Source organism: Lithobates pipiens, unplaced genomic scaffold (assembly GCF_037356315.1).
Source record: "Lithobates pipiens isolate NorthernLeopardFrog02 unplaced genomic scaffold, aLitPip1_a1.2 Scaffold_23, whole genome shotgun sequence".
Taxonomy (NCBI): domain Eukaryota; kingdom Metazoa; phylum Chordata; class Amphibia; order Anura; family Ranidae; genus Lithobates; species Lithobates pipiens.
In genome coordinates this window covers 191,496,821-191,523,994 of record NW_027507785.1, presented here as the reverse complement: position 1 = coordinate 191,523,994, position 27,174 = coordinate 191,496,821, and the positions used below count along the sequence as shown (strand labels likewise).

The window sequence follows — 27,174 nt, the reverse complement described above, 5'->3', positions numbered from 1 at the left end:
GGCTCATCGCCACATTGTGCTACTTGGCAACAGGGAGAAGCCTTCAGGACCTTAAGTTCTCCACAGGCATCTCCCCCCAGGCTCTGGGAATCATTATTGCAGAGACCTGTTCTGCCATCATTCAGGTCCTGCAGAAGGACTATATGAAGGTAAGTTTTTTTCATTTAACATCACATTCTATGTATTTAATGATTGCTAAGGTATTGGATTTCTTTTCTCATTCCCTAATTACCATGATTGCAATATGCTCTAATTGATATGCTGTGCCCCTTTGTCCTCATGCATGCTGGAAGCTTTTCAAGTTCCTTTTTTGTCCTTCATGCATATTTGCCTTCACTAACTTCTCCAGCATGCTCTTCTGGGCCCACAAACCTATAGTCTAGTCACTTAGCAATGTATTTTGTCAGCTCAATAGTATTGCTTTCCCCTAAACACCCCCTAAAATGTGTACAAATGTTATGTGTGTGCTTAAATTCATTCAGAGTGCCAGAATTATTTTTTTTTTGGGTTGAGCCAAACTCATTAGGAACCCCCCTCCCCCCAACTGCTAGGTCAGCTGATAGCAATCCTCTATCTGCTGACTTTGCCAAACCCAATACACACTATACCTACCTTTTTTTATGGTCAGATTTATGGATGAATTCCCAAAAGCATGTAGTGCAAGGGCCTGCCCCAATACTTTCAAATGCTATAGTTTCAAGTTTTTTTCTCCTATTAATATCTTGATTGGTAATAGCAGAATATCCAAATGTGCTTCCATTTGTTCCTTTTTTTTGGTATTATGGCACTTCTTACCTGTCCGGTGGGCTGCCAATAGTGTAAGTAAGGAGGGGCTGGCCAAAGTATCACAAATTATTTATGCATTCAGCTCTCAATGAAGTGGAGAGGGTTACCTGTCCAAAACACCCCCCCCCCCTCATTTTTTGCAATGGCCCATCAGATGGGGGTGATGAATCTGATAAGGGGATCTTATACTTTAGGCTTTAAATACTCATTTACCAAAATGTTATACTGATATTGTCCAAAAATGTTTGTATCTAATCTGCTTGCAATGTTGATGTGCAAAAATAGTATTTTTTTTCTTGTTTCACTCCACAGTTTCCTTCAACGCCACAGGAATGGCAGACTGTGGCCTCCCAGTTTGCCAGCCGTTGGGACTTTCCCAATTGTGGAGGTGCAATTGATGGGAAATATCGTCCCACCCCCCAACTCTGGGTCCTATTATTATAATTACAAAGGGTTTAATAGTATCTTGATGTTGGCGGTGGTGTCAGCGACCTATGACTTCCTTTATGTGGACGTGGGGCAAAATGACTGGATGTCGCATGGTGGAGTGTTCGTATGGACGGAATTCTACTGGCATCTCCAGAGTGGCAGTCTGGGCTTGCCACCTCCAGAGGAGAATGTAGAAGAACTCCCGTTCGTTTTCGTTGCGGATGAGGCATTTGCTCTGTCAAACCATCTGATGCAGCCTTTCCCGATGAGGACCCTCACCCCAGATCAGAGGATCTTTAATTTCCGGCTGGCCAGAGCCAGAAGAGTCATGGAGAACACTTTCGGAATACTGGCCAGCCGCTCCCACCCATTTTTAACACCAATACACATGGCGGAATATAAACTAAATCACATTGTGCTTGCCTGCTGTGTTCTGCACAATTTTGTGAAAAAACATTCCTCAAATTATGTGGTCTCAGTTGGCCCAGATGCAGACTTGCCGGAAAACGACAACCTCATGGACCTTGAAACTGCTCGTCCTGTTTTGCCCCCCCAAAGCGCCCGCAAGGTCAGAAACCAATACATGGAGTATTTTGTGGGTAGGGGGCCATTAATATGCCAGACAATGTCTGAGAGACATTATTTTAATACATTTTTTCTTTGAAACTACAATAATCTTTGTTTTCATTTACTGCTTGGATTTGTTTTAGGTGTCTCATAGGTATATTTGCTGTTTTTTTGAGCCTTAACAACAGTGCAAACCCAAGTTCTGAGCAACATGAGGTGACAGCTTCTTCTTCAGATAATCTTATTATGTTGTGGGTTTTCTACACACACACCTTGTTTTTGTTGATAATGTATGTAGTGCATTACTGACAAAAATATTGCTCTTTTTCAGCACCATGGCAGAAATATGTGGGGTCATGAAAATGGCGTGATTGAGGAAATTTAAACATCACTGTGGATGTTATTTACTAAAGGCACATCCACTATGCACTACAAGTGCACTGCAAAAGTACATCTGAAACTGCACTTGGAGTGCAAAGTGGATTTGCTTTTAGTAAATAACACCCATTGCAACATGAAAACAACAACTTTACTCCAAATACTGCTTTTGCAAATTGAAAAAGGAAGCCACACATTCTTGATAATTTCACTTTTTACTCAAAGCACATTCACACGTGCGTTTAGAAAAGGGTTTTACAACAAACCAACATATTTGGTGTATAGAAAACATTATTTTGGGTAACATTTTTATAACTTGGCATTTTTGTGTAAACAGGCATGTATCAAAGCATAACATACAGAACACAGGAACTTACAAAGTTCAACTTTGAAAAGTGAAGACAATATCAGACATGAGTATGTACAAACTGTGCTGATATTGCCTTCATCAGATGGGATGTCACCCCTGGAAAAGCCAAATTTGGAAGATGCACACACATTGAGAATACAAAAGTGGCCAGTTTCCTCCTGATCCCATGCCTAATGTCAACATGTGCTATCTCTCATCATGAGGTATCAATGTACATGTTTTGGGGGTGCAACCCCGTCATCTCAGCTACTCCTTAGTAGCAAGGAAGGGGTTGCACTCACAAAACACATACATTGATCCCCCATAATGGGAGATTACATGTTGACACACTGTGTGCATCTTCCAAATTTGGCTTTTTGAAAAATATAAAAGTTTTTCGGAAAAATAAAAAAATATGCTAGCTAGTTTGAGGTGTTTCAGACTCTCCCCAAAACTTCATTTTCTGTTAACCATCATTGATGTTTTTCTGTATATTTTCTAAACCCCATTATCTCCCCAATGAGGATCTGGGCACTTTCACTGGTAAAATGTGATTCTTCTTCCACATCACCTAAAAAAATAAAAAATAAACACACCATGTATTATAAATATGCAGATATACATCGATTAGCTTACCGGAAGCTGTGGTCTCTGACACTCACCTGTTGTGGTGACAATTTATCCAACTTCAACAATCTCTCCTTCCTCCTCCTCCGCTGCTTCTGGTGTTGGAATTTCCCCTTCTTTGGGAAGTGTGGGGTCCCTGGTGTCCTCAGACGTCCCGAGTCTTCTCTCCCTTATAAAAATGTAAAAAAGGAATACTTAGCACACAGAGGGCAGAAATAGGAATATGAAACATTGCTTGGAAGTGTCGTACAATTGTGTTTTTTGGCCGAGTGCAAAGGTGAGAACATTATTTTGGACACTTTCTAAAGCTGGAACACTTACCCGCAGTGTGAACAAATGTAGTGAACTGTAAGTTGGGAAAACATCGTTTTTGGACTGGGCTAACGAACAATATTTATTACGAATGATTAAACCCGTGAACTTGAAAGTGGCCATTTTAAAATGTACAACATTAAATCAAAGCACATGGAGCACTATGCAAGCAATAATAATAATATGAACACACGACAACTACTTACTTTTTTGAAGAACTCGCTTGATCCTTCTGTACTGATCGGGCTCCCTCAGTTTCAGGTCTCATCATCGTTTTCTCAGTTGATCCTTGGATCGTCATACCCCAAAATTCTTCTGAAGACTCTTCACAACTTTAGTCATGATCTTGGCCTTTCTGATATTTAGGTTTGGGTAAGGTCCATACTTCCCATCATAGTCGTTCCTCTTCAATATGTCTACCATCTCCAACATCTCTCCAAAAGACATATTTGAGGCCTTAAATCTTCTCCTCCAGGATCGGGACGTTTCAGGCTCCGGGCTTTCCTCGCCCTCCCCCTCGTTAGTGGAACTATGATTGTGCACCTGTGTTGTCTCTGCCATGTGCTCTCCCCTCTGCGCCGAAAGAGAAGGGGTGGGGAATAGTCTAGAAAGAACGTCAGGGGCAGGCGAAGTTTCACGCATGCGCACTGTACATAAAACGCAAACCGCGTGTGTTGTACGTACGATCTGTGAGCAGAGTGAGGGCGATCGTGCAAACGAAGGTACAATTTTTAACTTGGTACATCACTAGCCTATACTGCTTCTATATAGGCCTATGTTGGGACAAGATTAGGAGAGTTTAGAATGGCATTATTATTATTAGGGTTTCTCTTGTGTTGTGTCTTGCAGACAAGATGGATCCCTTCAAGCACTCAAATTTTATGGGCCTATTCATTGACCTTCTCGGGGAGCTGCCCTGCCTGTGGCAGAAGAACAACCCCTTTTATAATGACCTAAGAAAGAGGAAGGCAGCACTGGAGAAACTTCTTGCTTTGGTGAAGATCATGGTCCCGACGGGAGACATGACCTATGTGATGTTTAAAATTGGTGCCCTGAGGAGTACATATCTCAGGGAGCAAAAGAAGCACCAGAATTCCCTGAGATCAGGAGATCCACATGACATATATTACCCCAGGATGTTGTACTACGAGAGGCTGCATTTTATGGCAGACCAGGGGGAACCCACGCCACCACTCTCCAATCTTCCTTCAAGGCTTCCTTCACCCCCAGCTGAGGCTTCTGATGTCCAACCTCGACCTTCCAGGCAGCAACATGTGGAGGAGCCCAGCTTGAGAAAGGTATAGCTTTGTTGAACATATTTCTTGTCGTACATTTAATGATGTTAACTAGATGTTATTATTGATCAGTAAGTTGTGATTTAACAAAGTGGTTTACATCTCAATAGACAGTAGTGACCAAAAATGATTGGGACAAGAATGAAAAATGCTGGGCTCAGAATGATAGTCTGTTCTATTTGGTAACATTCAATTTGCAACAGTCATGAGCATAAAATTGTGTGAATGATGACCAAAAAACTAAAACTATGTCCCATTTTCATACACAGGAAGACGTCAGCCGGGAGGAGGCTGTGGCAAGTGGCAACCAGGAGGTCAACCATTGCCCTTCTCCTCCTCCTCCTGCCACAACTACAGGAGCTGAGCCACAGCCTGGAAGGAAGTCTGGAGGGAAGTGCCCAAGGAAGACCAGAGAGTGATGGCCTGGGTTCAGCCTGGTCTGACAGAAGATGCAGCCTCTTGTAGGACCACAGCCTGGGGACATAGATGGCATCTGCTCTTCCTGATCTCTTGGACTTCTGGACCAGACTGCTCTCCCAGAGATATGTACTCCTCAGGCCACCAATTTTTTATTTTCAAATTAGTTCATGTCTGCCCTGGGGGCCAAAGGCATAGCCAAATTGACCAGTTTCTCCAGCGTTGCCTTCTTGTTTATTTGTTTGACACCTAAATAAAGTTTTTTTTGGTTAAAGAAATAATTGCGTATGTGTTTTACTTCAAAAAGGACAGTTTATTTGTGAGTAGGCAGGTACATTTCAAAAATACAAAGTCAAACGAATAACAAGGGGCACCAACACCAAACAACCTCCTGTAGATTAAAAAAGAAAACAATAAATTAAAAAGATAATAATGGTGCTGTGGTAAGTTGACACACAAAACACACAAAAAAAAATGCATGAGCATTTTTACAAGATGAGCAAAGTGTCAAAAAAGGAGATGTTGATTAAAAAAACCAACCACAAAATTATAAAAAAATAAAAAATAAAGATTGGGGAGATGTGACAAATTAAAATATTGTATTGCTGAAATTAGTAAAAAGAATAAAGAAATACGTTTGGGAGAAGTGTGTGTGAATATGAGCAGCAAAACAACTTCATTCTTGTAGCATTGTAAAGAAAAAGAGAATGCGCTGCATGAAAGAATTTTTAACATTGCAGCTTGACGAATGTGCTATATCGATTACGAGGGGTAGTTTTACCTGAGCGAGCGCTTCCGTCTCCGAATTTTATTGTGAGCATGCGTGGCACCTTGTCCGTTGGACTAGGCTACACACGATCGGAACTGATGCGATCGGATCATGTTGTGGGAAAATTTTATAGCCCAGCTGTAAAACTTGGTCCGTCGGATATTCCGATGGAAACAGTCTGATGGAGCCCACACACGGTCGGATTATCCAACAACACGGTCCTATCGGACATTGTCCATCGGAATATCTGACCATGTGTACAAGGGCTAAGAAGCTCAAAGAAGTTGTTCCTATAGGCTTTTGAGCTTTGTTGAGCTCTAATTTTTTCTGCCTATCCATGCACACTATGGCTTTTTCAGGAGCTTACATGCATATGCTCTTATGCCTTGTATACGTGGTCGGAATATCCGGCGGTCCATAGAAGAAGGAGAAGAAGAAGGAGGAGGAGAAGAAGGAGAAGGAGAAGAAGTAGAAAAAGGAGAAGGAGACCCCCCCCAGGTGAATGGGTATGGATATGATACCCCATACTCATTCACATAGGGTGGGGGGCTGGGATAAGGGGGCTCTCAGATTCCGATAAGCCCCCCACCCACAGACCCAGACAACCAAAGGCCAGGGTTGTCGGTAAGAGGCCCTGTCCTCCTCAACATGGGGACAAGGTGCTGTGGGGCCCCTTTCCCCAAAGCACCCACCCCCGCATGTGGCCTGGTACGATCCAGGAAGAGGGGCGCTCGCTCATTCACCCCCCTTTCCGGACTGGCCAGGCTGCATGCTCAGATAAGGATCTGGTATGGACTTTGGGGGGACCCCCACTCTGTTTTTTCGGCATAGAGGTTACCCTTAAAACCCATACCAGGCGACGGGGCTCGTGAGATGTCAATCTCGCTAGTCGCGTCGTACCCGAAGTCATGTTCAAAATGAACAGACTTCAGTCCGTGTTTAGGCTAGTCCGTTCATTTGGAAAGTCCTGCGGACCTCCGCCAAAAGTCCAGCGGATTGTCCGCTGGAAAAGTCAGTTCGTGTGTGGTCGTGTGTGGGCAAGTCCGCTCATTCGGAAAGTCCAGCGGACCTCCGCTGGAAACCGCCGGATAGTCCGATCGTGTGTACACGGCATTACAGGCAGAAAAAAACACACACCAAACTCACATTGTTGAGAGGAGCTTTGAAGCAAAATAGATGCCCAAAAGATCCCTCCATAAAGTACAAACACACACAAAAAAAGGAAAAAATTAGCTGAGGGAAGGGTTTGTGAAAAAAAATGCTTGTGCTTAACCACCTCAATACAGTGCAGTTACACCCCCTTCCTTACCAGACCAATTTTCAGCTTTCAGCGCTCTCACAGTTTGAATGACAATTACTCAGTCATCCAACACTGTATCCATATGAAACTTGCGTCCTTTTTTCCACACAAATAGAGCTTTCTTTTTGTGGTATTTAATCACTAGTGGGTTTTTTATTTTTTGTGCTATAAAATAAAATAAAATGTAAATTTTGTGAAAAAAATGCCTTTTTCTTTGTTTCTGTCATAAATTTTTGCTAATTAGTAATTTTTCTTCATACATTTTGGCCAAAATTTATACTGCTACATATCTTTGGTAAAAATAACCCACATTAGTATATATTATTTGGTCTTTGTGAAAGTTATAGAGTCTACAAACTATGGTGCCAATCACTGAAAATTGATCACTTCTGATCAGGCCTTCAGGTGTACCTCATTTCTTGAGACACTAACAAGTCAGGAAAGTACAAATACCCCCCAAATTACCCCTTTTTACAAAGTAGACATCCCAAGGTATTAAGTAAGTAGCATGGTGAGTTTTTTTTAAGTTGTCATTTTTTCCCACAATTCTTTACAAAATGAAGATTTTTTTATTTTTTTTTACAAAATTGTCATATTATCAGGTTATTTCTCACACACAGCATATGCATACAACAAATTACACCCCAAAATACATTCTGCTACTCTTCCCAAGTATGGCGATACCACATGTGTGAGACTTTTACACAGCCTGGCCACATACAGAGCACCAACATTGATGTAGAACCTTCAGACGTTCTACGAGCTAAAATTACGCATCTCATTTCTCAACCACCTATTACACTTTTGAAGGCCCTGGAGTACCAAGACAATGGAATTTCCTATAAAATGACCCCATTTTGGAAAGCAAACACCCCAACGTATAATCTGTGAGGCATAATGAGTCTTTTGAAAGGTTAATTTTTTTCCAGAAGTTTTTGGAATATGTGGAAAAAAATTAAAACACATTTTTTTTTTACACAAAATTGTCAATTTATAAGATATTTCTAACACATAGCATGTATATAGCAAAAATTACACCCCAAAATACATTCTGCTAGGACTTTTACACAGCCTGGCCACATAGAGAGGCCCAACATTGAAGTAGTACGTTCAGGCGTTCTAGGAGCATAAATGACACCTCTCATTTCATTCCTACCCATCACACTTTTGAAGGTCCTGGGCCACCAGGACAGTGAAATTACCCACAAAATGACCCCATTTTGGAAAGCAAAGACCCCCAACGTATATTTTATGAGACATGGTCTGCAAATAGGTACTCGGGTACTCTGATGGGCTGGAGATAGGTACTCGGGTACTCTGATGGCCTGGTGACAGGTACTCAGGTACTCTGATGGCCTGATGACAGGTACTCGGGTACTCTGATGGCCTGGTGACAGGTACTCGGGTACTCTGATGGCCTGATGACAGGTACTCGGGTACTCTAAAGGCCTGGTGACAGGTACTCGGGTACTCTGATGGCCTGGTTACAGGTACTCGGGTACTCTGATGGCCTGGTGACAAGTACTCAGGTACTCTGATGGCCTGGCGACAGGTACTCTGATGGTTTGGTGACTGGTATTTGGGTACTCTGAAGGGCGGTGACAGGTACTCATATGGACTGTGACAGGTACTCGGGTACTCAGATGAACTGTGACAGGTACTCTGGTACACAGATGGACTGGAACAGGTACTCGGGTACTCAGATGGGCTGTGACAGGTTGTCGGGTACCCTGATGGACTGTGACAGGTACTCGGTACTCTAATGGACTGTGACAGGTACTCGGGTACCCTGATGGACCGTGACAGGTTCTCGGGTACCCTGATGGGCCGTGACAGGTACTCGGGTACCCTGATGGGCCGTGGCAGGTACTCGGGTACCCTGATGGGCCGTGACAGGTACTCGGGTACCCTGATGGGCCGTGACAGGTACTCGGGTGTGCCGTGACAGGTACTCGGGTACTCTGATGGGCCGTGACAGGTACTCGGGTACTCTGATGTGCCGTGACAGGTACTCGGGTACTCTGATGTGCCGTGACAGGTACTCGGGTACTCTGATGTGACGTGACATGTACTCGGGTACTCTGATGGGCTGAGACAGGTACTCGGGTACTCTGATGGGCTGGGACAGGTACTCGGGTACTCAGATGGGCTGGGACAGGTACTCGGGTACTCTGATGGGCTTTGACAGGTACTTGGGTACTCTGATGTGCTGTGACAGGTACTCGGGTACTCTGATGGGCTGTGACAGGTACTCGGGTACTCTGATGGGCTGGGACAGGTACTCTGATGGTTTGGTGACTGGTATTTGGGTACTCTGAAGGGCGGTGACAGGTACTCATATGGACTGTGACAGGTACTCGGGTACTCAGATGAACTGTGACAGGTACTCTGGTACACAGATGGACTGGAACAGGTACTCGGGTACTCAGATGGGCTGTGACAGGTTGTCGGGTACCCTGATGGACTGTGACAGGTACTCGGTACTCTAATGGACTGTGACAGGTACTCGGGTACCCTGATGGACCGTGACAGGTTCTCGGGTACCCTGATGGGCCGTGACAGGTACTCGGGTACCCTGATGGGCCGTGGCAGGTACTCGGGTACCCTGATGGGCCGTGACAGGTACTCGGGTACCCTGATGGGCCATGACAGGTACTCGGGTGTGCCGTGACAGGTACTCGGGTACTCTGATGGGCCGTGACAGGTACTCGGGTACTCTGATGTGCCGTGACAGGTACTCGGGTACTCTGATGTGCCGTGACAGGTACTCGGGTACTCTGATGTGCCGTGACATGTACTCGGGTACTCTGATGGGCTGGGACAGGTACTCGGGTACTCTGATGGGCTGGGACAGGTACTCGGGTACTCAGATGGGCTGGGACAGGTACTCGGGTACTCTGATGGGCTGTGACAGGTACTTGGGTACTCTGATGTGCTGTGACAGGTACTCGGGTACTCTGATGGGCTGTGACAGGTACTCGGGTACTCTGATGGGCTGGGACAGGTACTCGGGTACTCTGATGGCCTGGGACAGGTACTCAAATACTCTGATGGACTGTGACAGGTACTCTGATGGACTGTGATTGACAGGTACTATGAGGGGTGGTGACAGGTCCTCTTTATTGGGGGGGGGGGGCAGGCAGGCAATCAGTGTGATTGGTGTACACTAGGCGGTAACGAGATGTTACCGCAATCTCCTCCTCACACACAATCGGTGTGTGAGGAGAAGAACAACCCGGTAACATCTCGTTACCGCGGTTTGTTTACATTTTAGTGATCGACTGTGAAAGGATCACAGCCGATCCCGTGGGTAAACAGCCGGCCAATGGCTGTTTACCAGCGTCGGTGTCGAGCAGTGTTCCCGGGGAACACGCCGCCACCGACGTGCACGCCCAGCGCGCTCACGATCGCGCGCATGCGCCGTGCACAGTCGGGGTGTTACCATCTGTGATCGGCCGCGACTTCATCACAGCCGATCACGTGGTAAACAGCCATAACCAATGGCTGTTCACCCCCTTTGGTGGAAAGCGGTGTCTCCGTGACACGCCGCCATGGAAGAAACAGGGATGCGCACGCACGATCGCGCGCATTCCCTGTTTAAACGGGAGGCCGTCATATGACGGCCTCCCGCCACAATAGGTGCACCACCTGGCCGTCATTTGACGGCTGGCGGTCGGCATCTAGTTAACTAAGCTTAAAATAAAATATGAAATAAATATGAAATATGAAATAAAAATATGAAAGAGCACAAAAAGCTTTGTCAAGCTTTTAGGCAGAGAAATAAAAACTCAAATGTCTGTAAAAGCAGATTTTTTTTTGAGCTGCAGTGTGCATGAGTCCCTATATATCTTATGTTTTATAACTCCAAAATGTGACATTTCTCTCTGAGGGTCAGTTCACCCTGAAACACAATGCAGGAAACCCATTTAAAGTGCTGTGTCTGCAATCTGCAGCATGTGTCAATGTAAAGTTAACAACACATCAATCGCAGAAAGGAAACGCAGTGCATTTGCCTGCACTAGATCAGCAGATCATCAAAGTACCATGAGATCCAGTTGAAGTATATTTTTAAAAGTGGTACATGCACTACATTTGGTAGGATGCAGTGTGATTTCAGCCCAAAATAAATGGGCTTAAAAAGCGCTGCACACAGGAATTGTACAGAAGCACAAGCTCGTTCCTGTGCAATTCCTGGTGTGAACCAGCACTGATTTTAAAAAATTCAGAGCATATAAAAACAAGATAATAGACCAATCACATGCTTGGTTCCCTCACGGATGAGTTTGGTTCAGAGACATTTTGTGCAGTGTAACTATACACACCATTGTTATATAGAGGACATATATCTAATGCAGGACACAAACACTTCAGAAGTGCATAGGAATAGAAAATCATTTATTCATATGCCAGATATTATTGTTAGTACATTTTTACTCATCAAGTTTACACAGTTTAGCCAGTCAGTTTTAAAATCTTCCTTACAAAATACATTCACATTTTCAACTCTTTTAGGGCCAGTTCACACCAGATGCAGTTCCGTGCACTTTTTTTCTGCACTAAAAATGCATGCACAGTGTTTTCCATGTATTCCAATGGCTCTAGTTCACACCACGCAGTCAGTTTCCGGTGCAGAAACTGACTGGAAACTGACTGCCTGGTGTGAACTAGAGCCATTGGAATACATGGAAAACACTCTGCATGCATTTTGTGCAGAAGAAAAACGCCATCATAAATATACAAAAAAACTGTCTATAGAAATCTATGGGGTCGATTTACTAAAACTGGAGAGTGCAGAATCTGGTGAAGCTCTGCAATCAGCTTCCAGCTTTTTGCCAAAGCTTTTTTGAACAAGCTGAAGTTAGAAGCTGATTCACTACCATGCACAGCTGCACCAGATTTTGCGCTCTCTAGTTTTAGTAAAATAAACACCTATATCTCATTGTTTCTACCTTTTGGTCTATTTACCTCTATATAAATACCAGAATAGAAAAGAGTAAAGCTTTTTTCTGAGCAAGTTGAGCAAGAGATGAACATCACAAAATACAAATTCCTCACAGATTTACAGCATTACATTACTCTTTATAGGTATAGAAGAATTAGTATAAAATGTACATTGTATAACATGAGAACTTACTCCAACACAGAAATACAATCAATATCTTACCGTTCTCCAATGTTGGGGCTGCCCTGCAGATTAGAGCGGATGTAAAGAGCGATAGTAAAACAGTCAGAAACATCTTGAAACCGCAATGTCTTCTGGACGTGTTGCTTTTACCTCACATAGAAATTGTATAAGACTAAAGTCTGACTAAACTAGGCTGTTTATATATACGTATTTATGTAAATGTGCTAAAACAAACTCACCTTTGTTCAGTCAGTAAGGTAAACAAAGAGAAGCACGGATTATGAATGCAATGATATAAGGAGTGCTGGACATGACAGTGTGGATGAGGGACACAGAGGGTTAAGCTTTATGGGTGGAGCTGAGGAAAAAGGTTTGCAGGAAGCAAGTTCAGTGTAGGGGAGGGGTCATATAAAAGGGAGGGGTGTGGCTTTAGGGGATCATTCGGATCCCAGCGTGGCACAGAGGAGGCAGTTTTTCTCTGCTCCTCTGTAATGGCCGACCTGGATGTGATTTTCAAGAGGCTGAGACGGGCGGCGGAGGCGTGCGGAGCGGAGTGGCTGCGGGACCGAGCGGGGACCTGGAGGACACCGCGGAGGATGTCGGGGATGCAGGTGAGGCGCCGCTGCGTGCGCGGAGGTCTCGGCCTCCGGCGCGTTTTTTCCCCGGGCCTACACCTCGTCCACCTCGTGACTGGCAGAGCCCGGGGGCCGACCGCTCGGTCCCCCCGGCGAAGAGGAAGGTGCCTGGCTCTCCCTGGTCCGGGTGGTCATTGCGCCGCCGACCGGAGGGGGGCGGGGCCTCGCGGCAAAATGGCGCCGGCTACGGGTCGGGCCGGCACTCGGGAACGGGGGGGGGGGGAACGGGCGGGGGGCTCTGGGTCCAGCCGCCTTGGGGGTGCAGCGGAAGGGGGGGGATCCTCGGACTGGGGGTTCCAGCATGGGGACACGCGCGGTGGGGGGGCAGGGTTGGCACGGGGGGGGGGTCGCAGCTCCCGGGCTGGGGCGGGTGGGATGAAGGGAGCCACCGAGGTGCCTGGCAGGGCTGGTCTTGGACACCAGCATGCCGGGGGTGGTCGGGGGCCACAGGCACTGCGGGATGCGCCTGAACGCGCGGACCAGGAGGTCTGCGATTCGCCCAGGGGGATGGCGGCGCCCCCAGCGCGCACCGCGGAGGACAAGTCCGAGGGTGAGCTGTCGCAGGAGGAGGAATTTTCACATGCAGCGCACGAAACCATGACTGTCGGCAAGGCCCCGGTGCGGCCAGGTAAGTCACGTGATCTTTTGGTTCTGACGGAAGCCTTGGGGGATTTGCTGGGGGACCCGGTATCCCAGAACGGCAAGGGGATGGCATGTCGCCCTGGGGGGGCCCACGGACAGCTGCAGGACCTTCTTGGAGGGGCTGCGGGCCCTGGTGGGTAAGTTTGCCGGGGGTTCGGGGGCGCCGCAAGTGGGTCCCTGGATGGCTGCGGGCCCAGGGTCGGGGGGAGGGGGGTCCGGGGCCACGCCGGTGGTGGACCCCCCGACCGCTGCGGCTTCTGGGGGGGTGGTAGACATGGGGCCTGGGGGCACGGGGGTCCCCCCAGTGGTCACGGAACCTGGGGCGTGGACCGATGTGGTCAGGATTGCGGATGCTGCCCGGTGCGAAGTATATGTTGATTCGAGGGCCCGGTGGGGGCGTGCCTGGAGCAGGAGGTGCGGGAGAATATTGGCATGGGTGAGTATGTGGAGATTTTCTCTTTGCTCCCCCTTGAGAAGTTCAACTTGGATAGGGTCAAGCCGGACAGTTCAAAAAGGACGACGAGGAGCGGCGTAGGTATCGGGGATTCTGCGCACTTTCTCCAATTGGCTTCAGGCGTTCGCTGGCTTAGCTAGGGTGATTGGGGAGAAGAACCCCGAGCATTGCTCGGCGTTGTTCTGCTGTATGGACGCGACTGGAGAGGCTTATCGGGTGTATGGGGGGTGGCATGGCTGCGTTATGACGAACAGTCCAGGCAGCGGTGCGGCCGGAACTACGCTGGGACCACAAGGACATCAGCCTCTGGATGAGGCTTATGTCTGCGGCTCGGACTCCTGCTCCGTTTCTTCAGGGGGGGGCGGGAGTGTGTTGTCCTCAGGGCTGCCGGCCGGGAAAAAGCGGGGTGTGTGCTGGCCCTTTAATGGGGGGCTTGTAAATTCGGGAGAGCGTGCCGATTTAAGCACGAGTGCTCCGGCTGCGGCGGCGCCCTCGCACTGTCCCGCTGTTTCAGGAAAGAAAAGCGTTCCGGCGATGTTGCTCACGAAAGGGATGACGCCGGTAACCCTGGAAAGGATACTTCCTTTCCTAAGTAAGTATCCGGATGGTGAGGCGGCGCGGGGGTTTATTTCGGAGTTTTCGGGACGGTTTCAGGATTCCTTGTTCATTGGCGGAGGTGCCCCCAGTGGCCCGGAACTTGCGATCGGCTTTGGTACACCCGGGGGGTGGTAGGCGAAAACTTGGGCAAGGAAGTGGCGTTGGGCCGGATGGGTGGGCCTTTCGAAGTGCAACCGTGGGGCGACCTGGTGGTGTCCCCGCTGGGTGTAGTTCCTGAGAAAGAGCCTGGGAAATTTCGCTTGCTTCATCACTTGTCCTTTCCTAAAGGGGGGTCGGTCAATGACTTCATCGGCCCTGATGCGTGTACGGTCTCATACACGTCTTTTGATGCGGCGGTGAGGTGGGTCAGGCTTTCTGGATGCGGGGCTCTTATGGCCAAGGCAGATGTGGGGTGCCATTGGCGGGGCCAGTTCTATATGAGTAAGTGCCTGCCCATGGGTTGTTCCATTTCCTGCGCCTACTTTGAGGCGTTTAGCTCATTTTGGAGTGGGTGGTGAGTGACGTTTCGGGCCTGGAGTCGGTCATCCACTATTTGGACGACTTTCTGTGCGTGGGCCCCGCCTGCCTCCAGTGTGGGTGCGATTTTCTGTCCACGTTGCAGCACATTGCAGGTAAGTTCGGGGTACCGTTGGCGGGGGATAAAAAAGAGGGACCAGTTACGGACTTGAGTTTTTTGGGGATAGTGATCGATTCGAGGGCAATGGAGTGTCGATTGCCCGAGAATGAATTACTTGATCTGAGAATGGAATTGGTGGAGATGCAAGGATAGTAGAAGGTCCGGTTGAGGGCCCTGCAGTCTCTGTTGGGCTAGCCTAATTTTGCTTGCCGGATCATCCCTATGGGGGCGGGTGTTCTGCAGACAGCTGTCGGCAGCCTCGGCCGGGGTGAGTGTGCCTAACCATTTTGTGCGTCTGCGGGAAGGAACACAGGGAAGACTTGCGGGCGTGGCGTGAATTCCTAGCCTCTTGTAGCGGGCGGGACATGTGGATGTCGGGGCCAGCGAGCACTTTCGATGTGGAATTGGTCGCTGCCGCGGCTGGGTCGGCGGGTTATGGGGCGTATTTTCGGGGACGGTGGAGTGCTGACCCTTGGCCGCAATCTTTAGAGGTGGCGGGGTTGTTGGGCAACCTGGTTCTGCTTGAACTATTCCCGGTGGTGTTGGCATTGGAGCTGTGGGGGGAGGAGTTCCGTAATATGAAGTTGCGCATTAGTTGAGACGGCATGGGGGTGGTTCAGGTCCTCAACCATTTGGCTGCTACGGCGGCTGGTGTTTCGGTGCTTACGGCTCAATGTTTACGTTTCGGCAGTGCACATACCTGGGGTGGAGAATTCTTTGGCTAACTCGCTCTCTCGTTTTCAGTGGGACGAGTTCCGGGATCTGGCGCCGAGAACGGAGGAGTCTAGGGCGTCTTGCCCTGGGTGAATGTGGGGGATGCCCTTGTAGTCGCCGCAGGTTGGATTCAGGGGTCTTTGAGTGAGTCCACGTGGGCGGCCTATTCTAGGGTGTGGTCAGAATGGTTGAGTTGGAGCGGTTGGTCGGGGCTCCGACCAGCGCTGGTTGGGGCTGTATTGGGTGGCACGGAACATTGAGATGGGATTGGCACCTGCGTCGATTGATCGGAAATTGGCGGGGTTGGCATTTTGTTTAAGCTGTGGGGAGAGCCGGACGGGAATGCGGCTTTTTGGGTGCGGCAAACCTTGAAGGGGTATAGGAGGGAACGGAAAGGTCGGGAGGCGCACAGGCTGGTGAAGTGTGATAACTTGGTGGCGATTTGTTCCCGGCTTGTGGAAGTTTGTTCTTCCGCTTACAAGGCCATCCTGTTCACAGCGGCTTTTTCATTTGCGTTTTATGGGGCGTTTGGGACTGGGGAGTTGGTGTGTCGGTCTAAACGGGGTGCTGTGGGGCTGTTGGATCAGGATGTACAGGTGGCTGCTGATCGGGTGAGTATACGGTGGCGGAGGTCCAAGCCTGACCAGCTGGGCAGGGGAGTGTTGATTATACTGGTTGCCTTGCCAGGCTCGGCAGTGGGCCCTGTGGTGGCGGTAAGGGCCTTTCGGGCGGTGCGGCTGGAGGGGGGGGGGCCTTTCTTGCTGCATGCGGGGGGCTCTTTTCTCTCTAGGTTGCAATTCGTGTCAGTTTTCAACGGTGCCTGCGGACTGTGGGTTTGGACGACCGGGAGTACTCGTCGCACTCCTTCCGTATTGGGGCGGCCACTGAGGCGGCCCGATGTGGGCTGGCTGAGGCGATTGTTCGCCGGATCGGTCGTTGGGAATCTAAGAGGTTCCGTTCGTATGTCCGGCCGCAGTTGATCCTGGGGTGAGTGGGGGCGCGGCTGGGAGTGTTTTGCAGTATGGGGTTGGGAGTTACAGGTGTTATGGTATATTACGTTTGTTGGTTGTTATGTGTTCTGTGTTATGTTTTTTATTCCAGATGGAGGTTCCTCACGCCTCGTTTGGATCCTAGGGCACTCGGACGTGTGCTGGGGGGCCGGGAGAGGTGATGCTCAGCCGGCAGGCGGGCCGTTGGGAATTCCTGGGGGGAGGCTAGGTTGATGTGGTTGGGATTCCCGGGCATGCGGTGGGAGCGTGTGATGAAGGAAGTTGAGCGCTTTGCAATGAGGGACAGGCCCCCGGATGTGTTGGTCATTTACGCAGGGGGCAACGACCTGGGCATACGGAAGGAAAGGGACATCTTAGCTGATGTTAGGGCGGATGTTTTGCACTTACGAGTCCGCTTCCCGGGTACCATCTTGGTTTGGTAGGTCGTTGCGGGCAGATCGGTGTGGAGGTGGGCTAGGTCCATGGTAAGCATCAACAAAACCAGGATGGGGGTCGGACGTGGGTATTGACCTTTGGTCATTGGGTCTGCAGGAGGGTATACAAAATAGCTCTTAGGGTGTGGGGTGGCCCTCAAGGTTGAGGGGGTCACCCTTTCGGGCTGTGGCGGTGTGTTTTCTGGTGGTTTCTGACGGTAGACAGGTACTCAGAAGGGATCTGAGGGTGTGGGGGGCTCATCTAACGATCGGCCCCTCTGGGTATTCCTGAACGTTGGAGGGAATACGGTTATGTTCACTGGCGGAAGTTGTCTCCGACCGGTCACAGGTGGAGGCCTTTGGGAAGTTGGTGAGGTGTACCGCAGTGATTTGGTATTGGCTTAAGTGGGGTCACCGTCAGAGATCACCAGAATGGGCAGTTAATGTTATTTAATGTGGTTTAATGGTAATAAAGTTATTTATATTTATATATCTATATATATTTAGATATTTTCATATTTACAAGTTATTGGAGTGAATTTTGAGTTATGTTTAATAAAGGCTGTTGTGGCCAGTTTACTCCAACCTATGGTGTGGTCTCGTTTCTAATAGGGGAAGGTATGGGTAAGGAATAATATAAGGGGAACATTCAGACTACACTAGTCAAGAGAAGCACGGATTATGAATGCAATGATATAAGGAGTGCTGGACATGACAGTGTGGATGAGGGACACAGAGGGTTAAGCTTTATGGGTGGAGCTGAGGAAAAAGGTTTGCAGGAAGCAAGTTCAGTGTAGGGGAGGGGTCATATAAAAGGGAGGGGTGTGGCTTTAGGGGATCATTCGGATCCCAGCGTGGCACAGAGGAGGCAGTTTTTCCCGCCCTCCCGCCCTAATGTTATGTGTTTGTTTTGTTGTGTCGTTTGTTGCTGGTCTTTTCTTCTTTTGCAGGTTTCGTCGGTTGTCACGGCAGCTGAAGGTTTTCCTGTGTTGGCGGTGTGTTTTCTGGTGGTTTCTGACGGTAGACAGGTACTCAGAAGGGATCTGAGGGTGTGGGGGGCTCATCTAACGATCGGCCCCTCTGGGTATTCCTGAACGTTGGAGGGAATACGGTTATGTTCACTGGCGGAAGTTGTCTCCGACCGGTCACAGGTGGAGGCCTTTGGGAAGTTGGTGAGGTGTACCGCAGTGATTTGGTATTGGCTTAAGTGGGGTCACCGTCAGAGATCACCAGAATGGGCAGTTAATGTTATTTAATGTGGTTTAATGGTAATAAAGTTATTTATATTTATATATCTATATATATTTAGATATTTTCATATTTACAAGTTATTGGAGTGAATTTTGAGTTATGTTTAATAAAGGCTGTTGTGGCCAGTTTACTCCAACCTATGGTGTGGTCTCGTTTCTAATAGGGGAAGGTATGGGTAAGGAATAATATAAGGGGAACATTCAGACTACACTAGTCATGGTGTTTACATCAGACTAAGGACAGTTAGAACCCATTGCAAAATACTTTTAGTAAATTCAAACACAGCAAAGGTCACACAAAGTGTACTTGCATAATCTTTTTGTGTGTTTGACGGGAAGGGTTTAACCACTTAAGCCCCAGAAGGTTTTACCACAATGACCAGGCCATTTTTTTGCGATATGGCACAGCGTTACTCTAACTGACAATTGGACGGGTGTGCGACGCTGTTTTCCCACAAATAGAACTTTCGTTTGGAGGTATTTGATCACCTCTGCGGTTTTTATTTTTTGAGCTAAAAACGAAAAAAGAGTGACAATTCTGAAAAACTCAGTTCCCGTTAGCAGCCTTGTCCTGCAAGACTTTGAACAGGACCGTAACTATAGGGGGTGCAGCAGTCGCGACCGCAACTGGGCCCTGTTATGCAGGGGACCCATGCAGCCCCCTCTACATATGTCCGGCAGCAGCATAGGCAGCTAGGGGTACCAATGCAACATGCACACGAGTGCACTGGCTGCTCTTTAGTTGTGCATTCCCCGCATGACCTGTGTCCTCGGCCGGCTCCTCAGAGTACCCCTCTCCTGCTCCATGCATTGCCGCTCAGTCCGATGTTTGTTCTGCCCAGCCAGAGTCCCGCCCCCCTTGAGTCCGGCCCACACTGCACTGCATACTTCTCCCGGGTAAACAAACTTTAAGCACACAGATGCAGTGCAGCCCTATGAGAGCCGGCTCCCCAGAGGACACTGCAGGCTTGTCTGCCAGCCCCCCTTCTCCCCCATCATACACAGATGATGAAAGGTCTTTCTGGGAGATATGCTGATTGCCCTACCAGCACACTGGATGGAGCCCAGGCCAACATGGATGAGTGCGCGGCCTACAGCTTGGTCATGGTGAGTGAGAGAACCCCATGCCCTACTCACCATTACATACCCCCTCCATCTCCCCCTGGGGACAGGGACCCCTTCTCACGTGGGGACATGGACCCCCACCTCCCCTGGGGACAGGGTACCCTTCTCACCTGGCTGCAGTAACTTCATCTGCCCTGGAGAAAAGGACTTCATCTCTTCTGGGGACGGGGACCCAATCCTGCCTAGGGACAGTCCCCCAATGGGGCACCTAAAAATAAAAAAAAATAATAAAAAAAAAACTACTGATACCAGTGGTGGAACTACAGGGCTCACAAAGGTCATACCTGTGACCACGCCCTGGAGTTCCACCGCCGGACTCGGAGGGAAGGGCCCTGGCTGGGGTTCAGGGGGGCCCTTCATGGTTTCTTGCAAGTTTATGTGGAAATATGTGAAGGATTGGAATAGAAACGAGTATGTGTTGGAGCCCTGCAGAGTTTCCAGTCCCCCAAGCTAACATCTCCTAAGCAGGAACACATCACTATCTCCCCAAGCATTCTGTCCAGATAATGTACAGTTAATTTATGACCTTTCCGTTTAACCCTGTATTATCCAAACTCTGTTATTGATTACTAGGAACAGACAATCTCTCTGTACTTCCCTGTCAGAACGGGGATCTGCTTTGTTTGATCCTTGTTCTGCCTCTCTGTGGAGCAATCATGGGTGGCCGACGGACACGAGCCAACAGTATCTAATACACAAAACGACACACAGGTACTTCATTTCGTGCAATAGAGCCGCCCTGCCGCAGTATATCTGCGTAAAGGTTTAGCAGATATTCATTTTACCAACAGGTAAGCCTTATTATAGGCTTACCTGTAGGTATATGTGCTAAGGTGGTATAAAACCACTTTAAGTTTTTAAATAGCAAGAGAGGGAGGTCAGATAATATTGGCCCCATAAAGAATGATGAAGGGAATCTGGTTACAAAGGATGGAGAGATGGCAAAGGTTTTGAATTTATTCTCCTCAGTCTTCACAAGGGAAATGGAGGGGGAATTCAGTAACCAAGACTGCAATGTATATCCTCATGACACATCACAGGAAGCACCCTCATGGCTAACAGAGGATAGAATTAGGAATAGGCTTGAAAAACTTAACATTAATAAGTCACCGGGACCAAATGGCTTGCAACAGAGGGTCCTTAAAGAACTCAGTCAAGTAATTGCCAGACCATTGTTCCTAATTTTTTTGAACAGTCTACTGACCGGTATGGTACCAGCTGCTTGGAGAAAAGCCAACATAGCACCAATATTTGACAAACGACCAAGATATATCCCTGGGAATTACAGACCAGTTAGCCTAATGTCGATAGTATGCAAGCTCATGGAGGGGATGATAAGGCATTATATACAAGATTTTAGTAATGAAAACAATATCATTAGCAGTAATCAGCATGGATTGATGAAGAATCCTTCTTGCCAAACCAATCTATTAACCTTCAATGAGGAGGTGAGCTGCCATCTAGATAAAGGAAGGCCTGTAGATGTGATGTATCTGGATTTTGTAAAGACATTCGATACAGTTCCCCATAAACCTTTACTGTAAAAAGTCTGTCAGCATGGACCAAAGGGTGAGTACATGGGTGGAAAACTGGCTACAGGGGCGAGTTCAGAGGGTGGTGATAAATGGGGAGTACTCGGAATGGTCTGGTGTGGAAATTGGAGTTCCGGGGGTTCTATCCTGGGACCAATCCTATTTAATTTATTCATAAATGATCTCGAGGATGGGATAAACAGCTCAATCTCAGTATTTGCAGACGATACTAAACTAAGCAGGGAAATAATTTCTCCACAGGATGTGGAAACCTTGCAAGAAGATCTGAACAAATGAATGGGGTGGGCAACTACATGGCAAAACGAGGTTTAATGTAGAAAAATCTAAAATAATGCATTTGGGTGCCAAAAATACTCATGCAATTTACTCACTAGATGGAGAACCTCTAGAGCAGGGGTCTCAAACTGGCGGCCCTCCAGCTGTTGCAAAACTACAAGTCCCATCATGCCTCTGCCTGAGGGAGTCATGCTTGCAACTGTCATCCTTGCAATGCCTCATGGGACTTGTAGTTTTGCAACAGCTGGAGGGCCGCCAGTTTGAGACCCCTGCTCTAGAGGAATCTAAGATGGACAAGAACCTGGGATTCTTAGTAGATGACAGGCTCAGCAATGGCATGCAATGCCAGGCTGCTGCAAGCAAAGCCAACAGAATATTGGCTCTGGTCCGGCCGTACCTGGTGTATGTCATCCAGTTTTGGGCTCCAGTCCTCAAGAAGGATGTGGTGGAACTGGAGAGGGTCTAGAGATGGGCAACAAAGCTAATTAAGGGACTGGAGGACCTTAGTTATGAGGAAAGATTACGAACACTGAACTTATTCTCTCTGGAGAATAGACGTTTGAGTTGGGATATGATTTCAATGTACAAATACCGTACTGGTGACCCCACAATAGAGATAAAACGTTTCCGTGTAAAGGGAGCATAAAAAGACACACAGCCATTTACTATAATTAGAATAGCACTCTTTACGTTAAGAGCAGTAAGAATGTGCAATTCTCTTCCACAAGCAGTGGTTTCAGCTGGGGAGCATAAATAAATTGAAAAAACTATTAGGCACCTAAACGAACGCAACATAAAGGAGTATACAATGTAATATTGACTTAAAAGCACACACACAGAATGGACTTGATGGGCTTGTGTCTTTTTTCAACTTCACCAACTATGTAACTATGGGGGTTATTTACGAAAGGCAAATCCACTTTGCATTACAAGTGCAAACTACAAGGCAAAGTGCACTTGAAATTGCACTGAAAGTGCACTTAAAAGTGCAGTCGCTGCAAATCTGAGGGGTAGATCTGAAAGGAGGGGAAGCTCTGCTGATTTTCTCATCCAATCATGTGCAAGCTAAAATGCAGTTTTTTATTTTCCTTACACCCCCTCGGATCTACAGCGACTGTACTTCCAAGTGCACTTTCAGTACAATTTCAAGTGCACTTTGCACTTGTAGTGTAAAGTGGATTTGCCTTTAGTAAATAACCCCCTATGTAACTATTTCCCTGATGTAATTAGGTGGGGGCAGTGGGAGGGCCTTTTCCTTTCCAGGTTGATTCTGACCTGGTGCACCAGGCTTGACCCCGCTTGTAGACAAGGCTCTTCCTAAGCTCTCTAAGTTCTGATGCCTTTCTGGTAGGGATGGAGCTGTACTGGTCTGGCTGGGGGCTGGGCTGTGAAAGAAGCCCGTGGTGTATGTGCCCCTGGGGTGGCAGTTCAGGGGTGCCATAATTCTCACAGTGGGGGAGCTCGTCTTGGATTTTAGGCACTATGGCCACTGCACCATATACACAATTTTTTCACACTTGCCTCTAGGGCCAGGTTTAGGCTAGGACCAGGAAATTATTTTTATTCCTGGCTGAAGGACCTGCCATGGTATTTAATTATGACACAAGCACTTATCCACTTTCCCCTTGCCCTTTTTTATACGTATGTTTGTCACTGCACTTTTTGCACAGCACGAATGCACCTTTCTCACCTTCTGATTAGTAGTGTGTAGGTCTTCGGGCCTGCCCGAAAGTCTTGCCGGGGAGGGCACGTGGCCTTCTGGGCAGGTTCTCTCCCTCTCATGGGGTCTCACTTTGGGGGAGCTCCACCTAGTACTTGGCTGGCCTGTTTTGGCAGGCCTCCCAGAGAATGGGGCCTTTCTGGTTTCAGCCAGGTAGGCCAGTGAGTACCCCAGTCTCTGTCAGGAGCTTTTCTCCCCAGGGGATTGGGGATTTTTTCTATGAAGGAGGACCATGTGTACATAGTGTGCACTTTTTTGTGTGCACGCTTTTTTTTTTTTTTGCACTGGGTGTTGCGTTTTTGAGTGTTTCATGACACCACAGGACTTAAAGAAATATATATAGTATTTTGCGATTCACCATACTCTTGGCCAGTCCAATTTTGCCCAATTCCCTCATCACTACAGAGGATAATATTTAAACAACATGTTTGACAGCGTAACAGGAAGCAGGAAAAACCCCAAGTTCAACAAATAACACAAAACAATAGAAACGAGTAACTATGTGCAGAATAGACATGTGCATTCGTTTTCGTTCGAATGCATTTTCGTCCGAATTTCAGGTATTTTCGGTATCCTTCTAAAAAACGATAACGAAAGTGCAGAATCCGAAAAACAAAAGATCCGACATACCGTATATACTCGAGTATAGGCCGACCCGAATATAAGCCGAGGCCCCCAATTTACCCCCAAAAAAACTGGCAAACTTATTGACTCGTGTATAAGCCGAGGGTGAGACATGCCTGTCCATCCCTGTGTGTGTGTCCGTCCATCCCTGTGTGTCCGTCCATCCCTGTGTGTCCGTCCATCCCTGTGTGTCCGTCCATCCATCCCTGTGTGTGTGTGTGTCCATCCATCCATCCATCCCTGTGTGTGTGTGTGTCCATCCATCCATCCATCCCTGTGTGTGTGTGTGTCCATCCATCCATCCATCCCTGTGTGTGTGTGTCTCCATCCATCCATCCATCCCTGTGTGTGTGTGTCTCCATCCATCCATCCCTGTGTGTGTGTGTCTCCATCCATCCATCCATCCCTGTGTGTGTGTATCCATCCATCCCTGTGTGTGTGTGTCTCCATCCATCCATCCCTGTGTGTGTGTGTCCGTGTGTGTGTGTGTGTGTGTGTGTGTGTGTGTGTGTGTCCAGCCTACCTGTGTCCCGAGCCTTTGTCCCGAGCCTCCGTCCCGTGCCTTGCCTCCTTGCCTCCGTCCCGTGCCGTGCCTTGCCTCCGTCCCGTGTCGTGCCTTGCCTCCGTCCCGTCCCGTCCCGTGCCGTGCCGTGCCGTGCCTTGCCTCCGTCCCGTGCCTTGCCAGGATCGCCGCTCTTCGTCGGCGCCTCGGCGGCCATTGTAAAATTCAAAAGCCGCGCCTCCGCCTTCGCCTGTGATAGGCGGAACACTGAATTTCCCAGCAGCCTGTGTTCCGCCTATCACGGACATCGTCTCATCCTCGTCCGTAGTACGAGGATGAGACGATGTCCGTGATAGGCGGAACACAGGCTGCTGGGAAATTCAGTGTTCCGCCTATCACAGGCGAAGGCGGAGCCGGAGGCGCGGCTTTTGAATTATAGAATGGCCGCTGTCTGTCTGCTCGACACGCTGATCGAGCAGGCAGACAGCGATGACTCGAGTATAAGCCGAGGGGGGCACTTTCAGCCTCAAAAAAGAGGCTGAAAATCTCGGCTTATACTCGAGTATATACGGTAAATAAATGCTTTATTTTTGTTTTCGTTGTGACAACAGTTCGATATAGATAGGAGATTCAACATGACACTGACAATAACAATGTGTCTATCGAACCTGTGGTCGAATGTGCCTAACCTTAACTCTATTAGTCCAGGATTATTCTAGATAGAGAGAAAAGATTTGACAGAGAGAAAAGATCGCCACTGGAATTGGGTGGGGGAAGTAAAAATAATTATTATGATGAATGTTATTAGCTGATTGTAACCAAAGAGGAGGAGCAGTAAAATATCTAGAACAAAGTACACACGTACAGCCAATTTACTTGACACGGGTAGGTAAGATCTGCCCTTGTCCACTTAGACGCTTCCCCCATAACTTAGAACCAACATGTAACCATCCCTAAATAACCACACTACACCATAGGTGGGGTAAATGGCCAAGCATGGCCTTTTATTAAAAAAACAACTTTATTAACATAAACAACTTTATTAACATCTCAAGTCACAATGTACACCCACCTAACCTTACTTGTCCTATATACGGTAACTATTTTGAGATCCTTGATGGTACCAATCTATTCTCCACCCCTTTTAATGTGTCCAAGGTACCATCTAGCTGAGCTGCCACCCCAGCCGCTACTTATGCCGGCTCGGAGCCTAAACCCAGCTGACCTCAGCCACCCCAGGGTCCTTCCACTATCCGGTCACTATCCAGTGACCCGTTCCCACTCGAGGATACCATACCGTAGATGATTCCCCACCGTTTGACCGAAACACCAACCGCTACCACCGCCAAGTACCCCAAAATGCCACAGCCTAAACATTACACCTGCACGCCCCGCCAAAGCCTAACTGCTCACTGTACACCCTCCTCCAAGCCCAGGAACCATATATTCGTGCCCACGGAGTTGAGATGAACACTGTCACCCCTCAAGAAGCGCCATGTCTTTGTTTCCAGATCCAATTATCTCACTACCAACCCGCCATTTCAAACATTAAACTGCCCCACCTTCTTGTTGACCTTAATCCGGGCTTTATTGACCCGTTCTACAGACCTGGCTCCCCTCCACACCTCCCGAGCTACAATTTCTGACCCCACCAGAATGGTTCCGGGAAAGTCACAATGCACCCTCAAAAAATCAAATCGAATGTCCCTGATCAGGTCCCTCGAACGTCGGATTGCCAGATCATTGCCCCCAGCATGAATGACCAGCACGTCCGGGGCCCTGTCCCAACGGGCAAAGCGATGCACCTCTGGAATCACCCCGTGTCATAGCATGCCTATCCAGTGAACGCAAGCCACCTCCCTGGACAACCCTAGCTGTCTGGCCCCAGGCCTAACCTCCACCCTCCTGGCACCCAAAAACACAAAGGAATGCCCAGAATCCAGGCTAGACACCTCCGACCTGTAACAAATAAAGAAAAACAGTGCCATCCACCACCCAGTACAGAAAACAGACAGGACGACACAAACATAACTAGTCACAGACAAGAACGACAACCCCCACACAACCCTACCAAGCAAGACACCCCCCATGCCTCATAGCAGGTGTGGCCGAACATACAACCTATACCATTCGGACTCCCACCTATCAATCCGTTTTACCACCTCGTCTCCAAGCCCCCACCTGGACACCTCGGTAGCGGCACCTATCCAAAACGAATGAGACCCATACTGACCCTGGTCGAGACCAGCTGCCCTTAAGCAGTGGTGGAAAATCGCGATAAATTTAAAACGCAATAGATAAGAACCATCCGCATGCATCAGTAGCGGGCCATCCCCACTAGGCCTGACGGCCACCGCCTCAACCGGACATAAACCGGCCGAGCCCCTATACAACGCAAAGCTCACACCTCTACCCATCTGATCCGTCTTGGACTTACCTAAGCGGATCCGCAATACAAGTCCCCTACGCACTCCACATCCCTGTGCGCAACGCCCCCTGCCACCCACCTGGATGGACTGACCAGTTCCCCAATCCGGAGTGCACAAAAAAAGGCCACCAAGAAAGCCGCACGAAACAGAATTCTTTCATAGGCCCCATCACACACCGATCCCAATGCCTCTAAGATGAGGCGCAAAGTAGCGACTGAAACCAGACGCCTACAATCCCT

At 48.3% G+C, this 27,174-nt stretch overlaps 1 protein-coding gene across 2 annotated transcripts in view; it reads right to left on the bottom strand.

The window, feature by feature from the left end:
- LOC143928077 (complement factor H-related protein 1-like) overlaps positions 1-12,538 on the bottom strand; it is a 603,696-nt gene extending 591,158 nt beyond the window's left edge. For both annotated transcript variants that reach the window (XM_077452692.1, XM_077452693.1), the window contains exon 1: positions 12,394-12,538. In XM_077452692.1, the coding sequence (XP_077308818.1) occupies positions 12,394-12,466 (73 nt within the window). In that variant the 5' untranslated portion in view covers positions 12,467-12,538. The remainder of the gene's footprint in view (positions 1-12,393) is intronic.
- Positions 12,539-27,174: the final 14,636 nt, after the last annotated feature.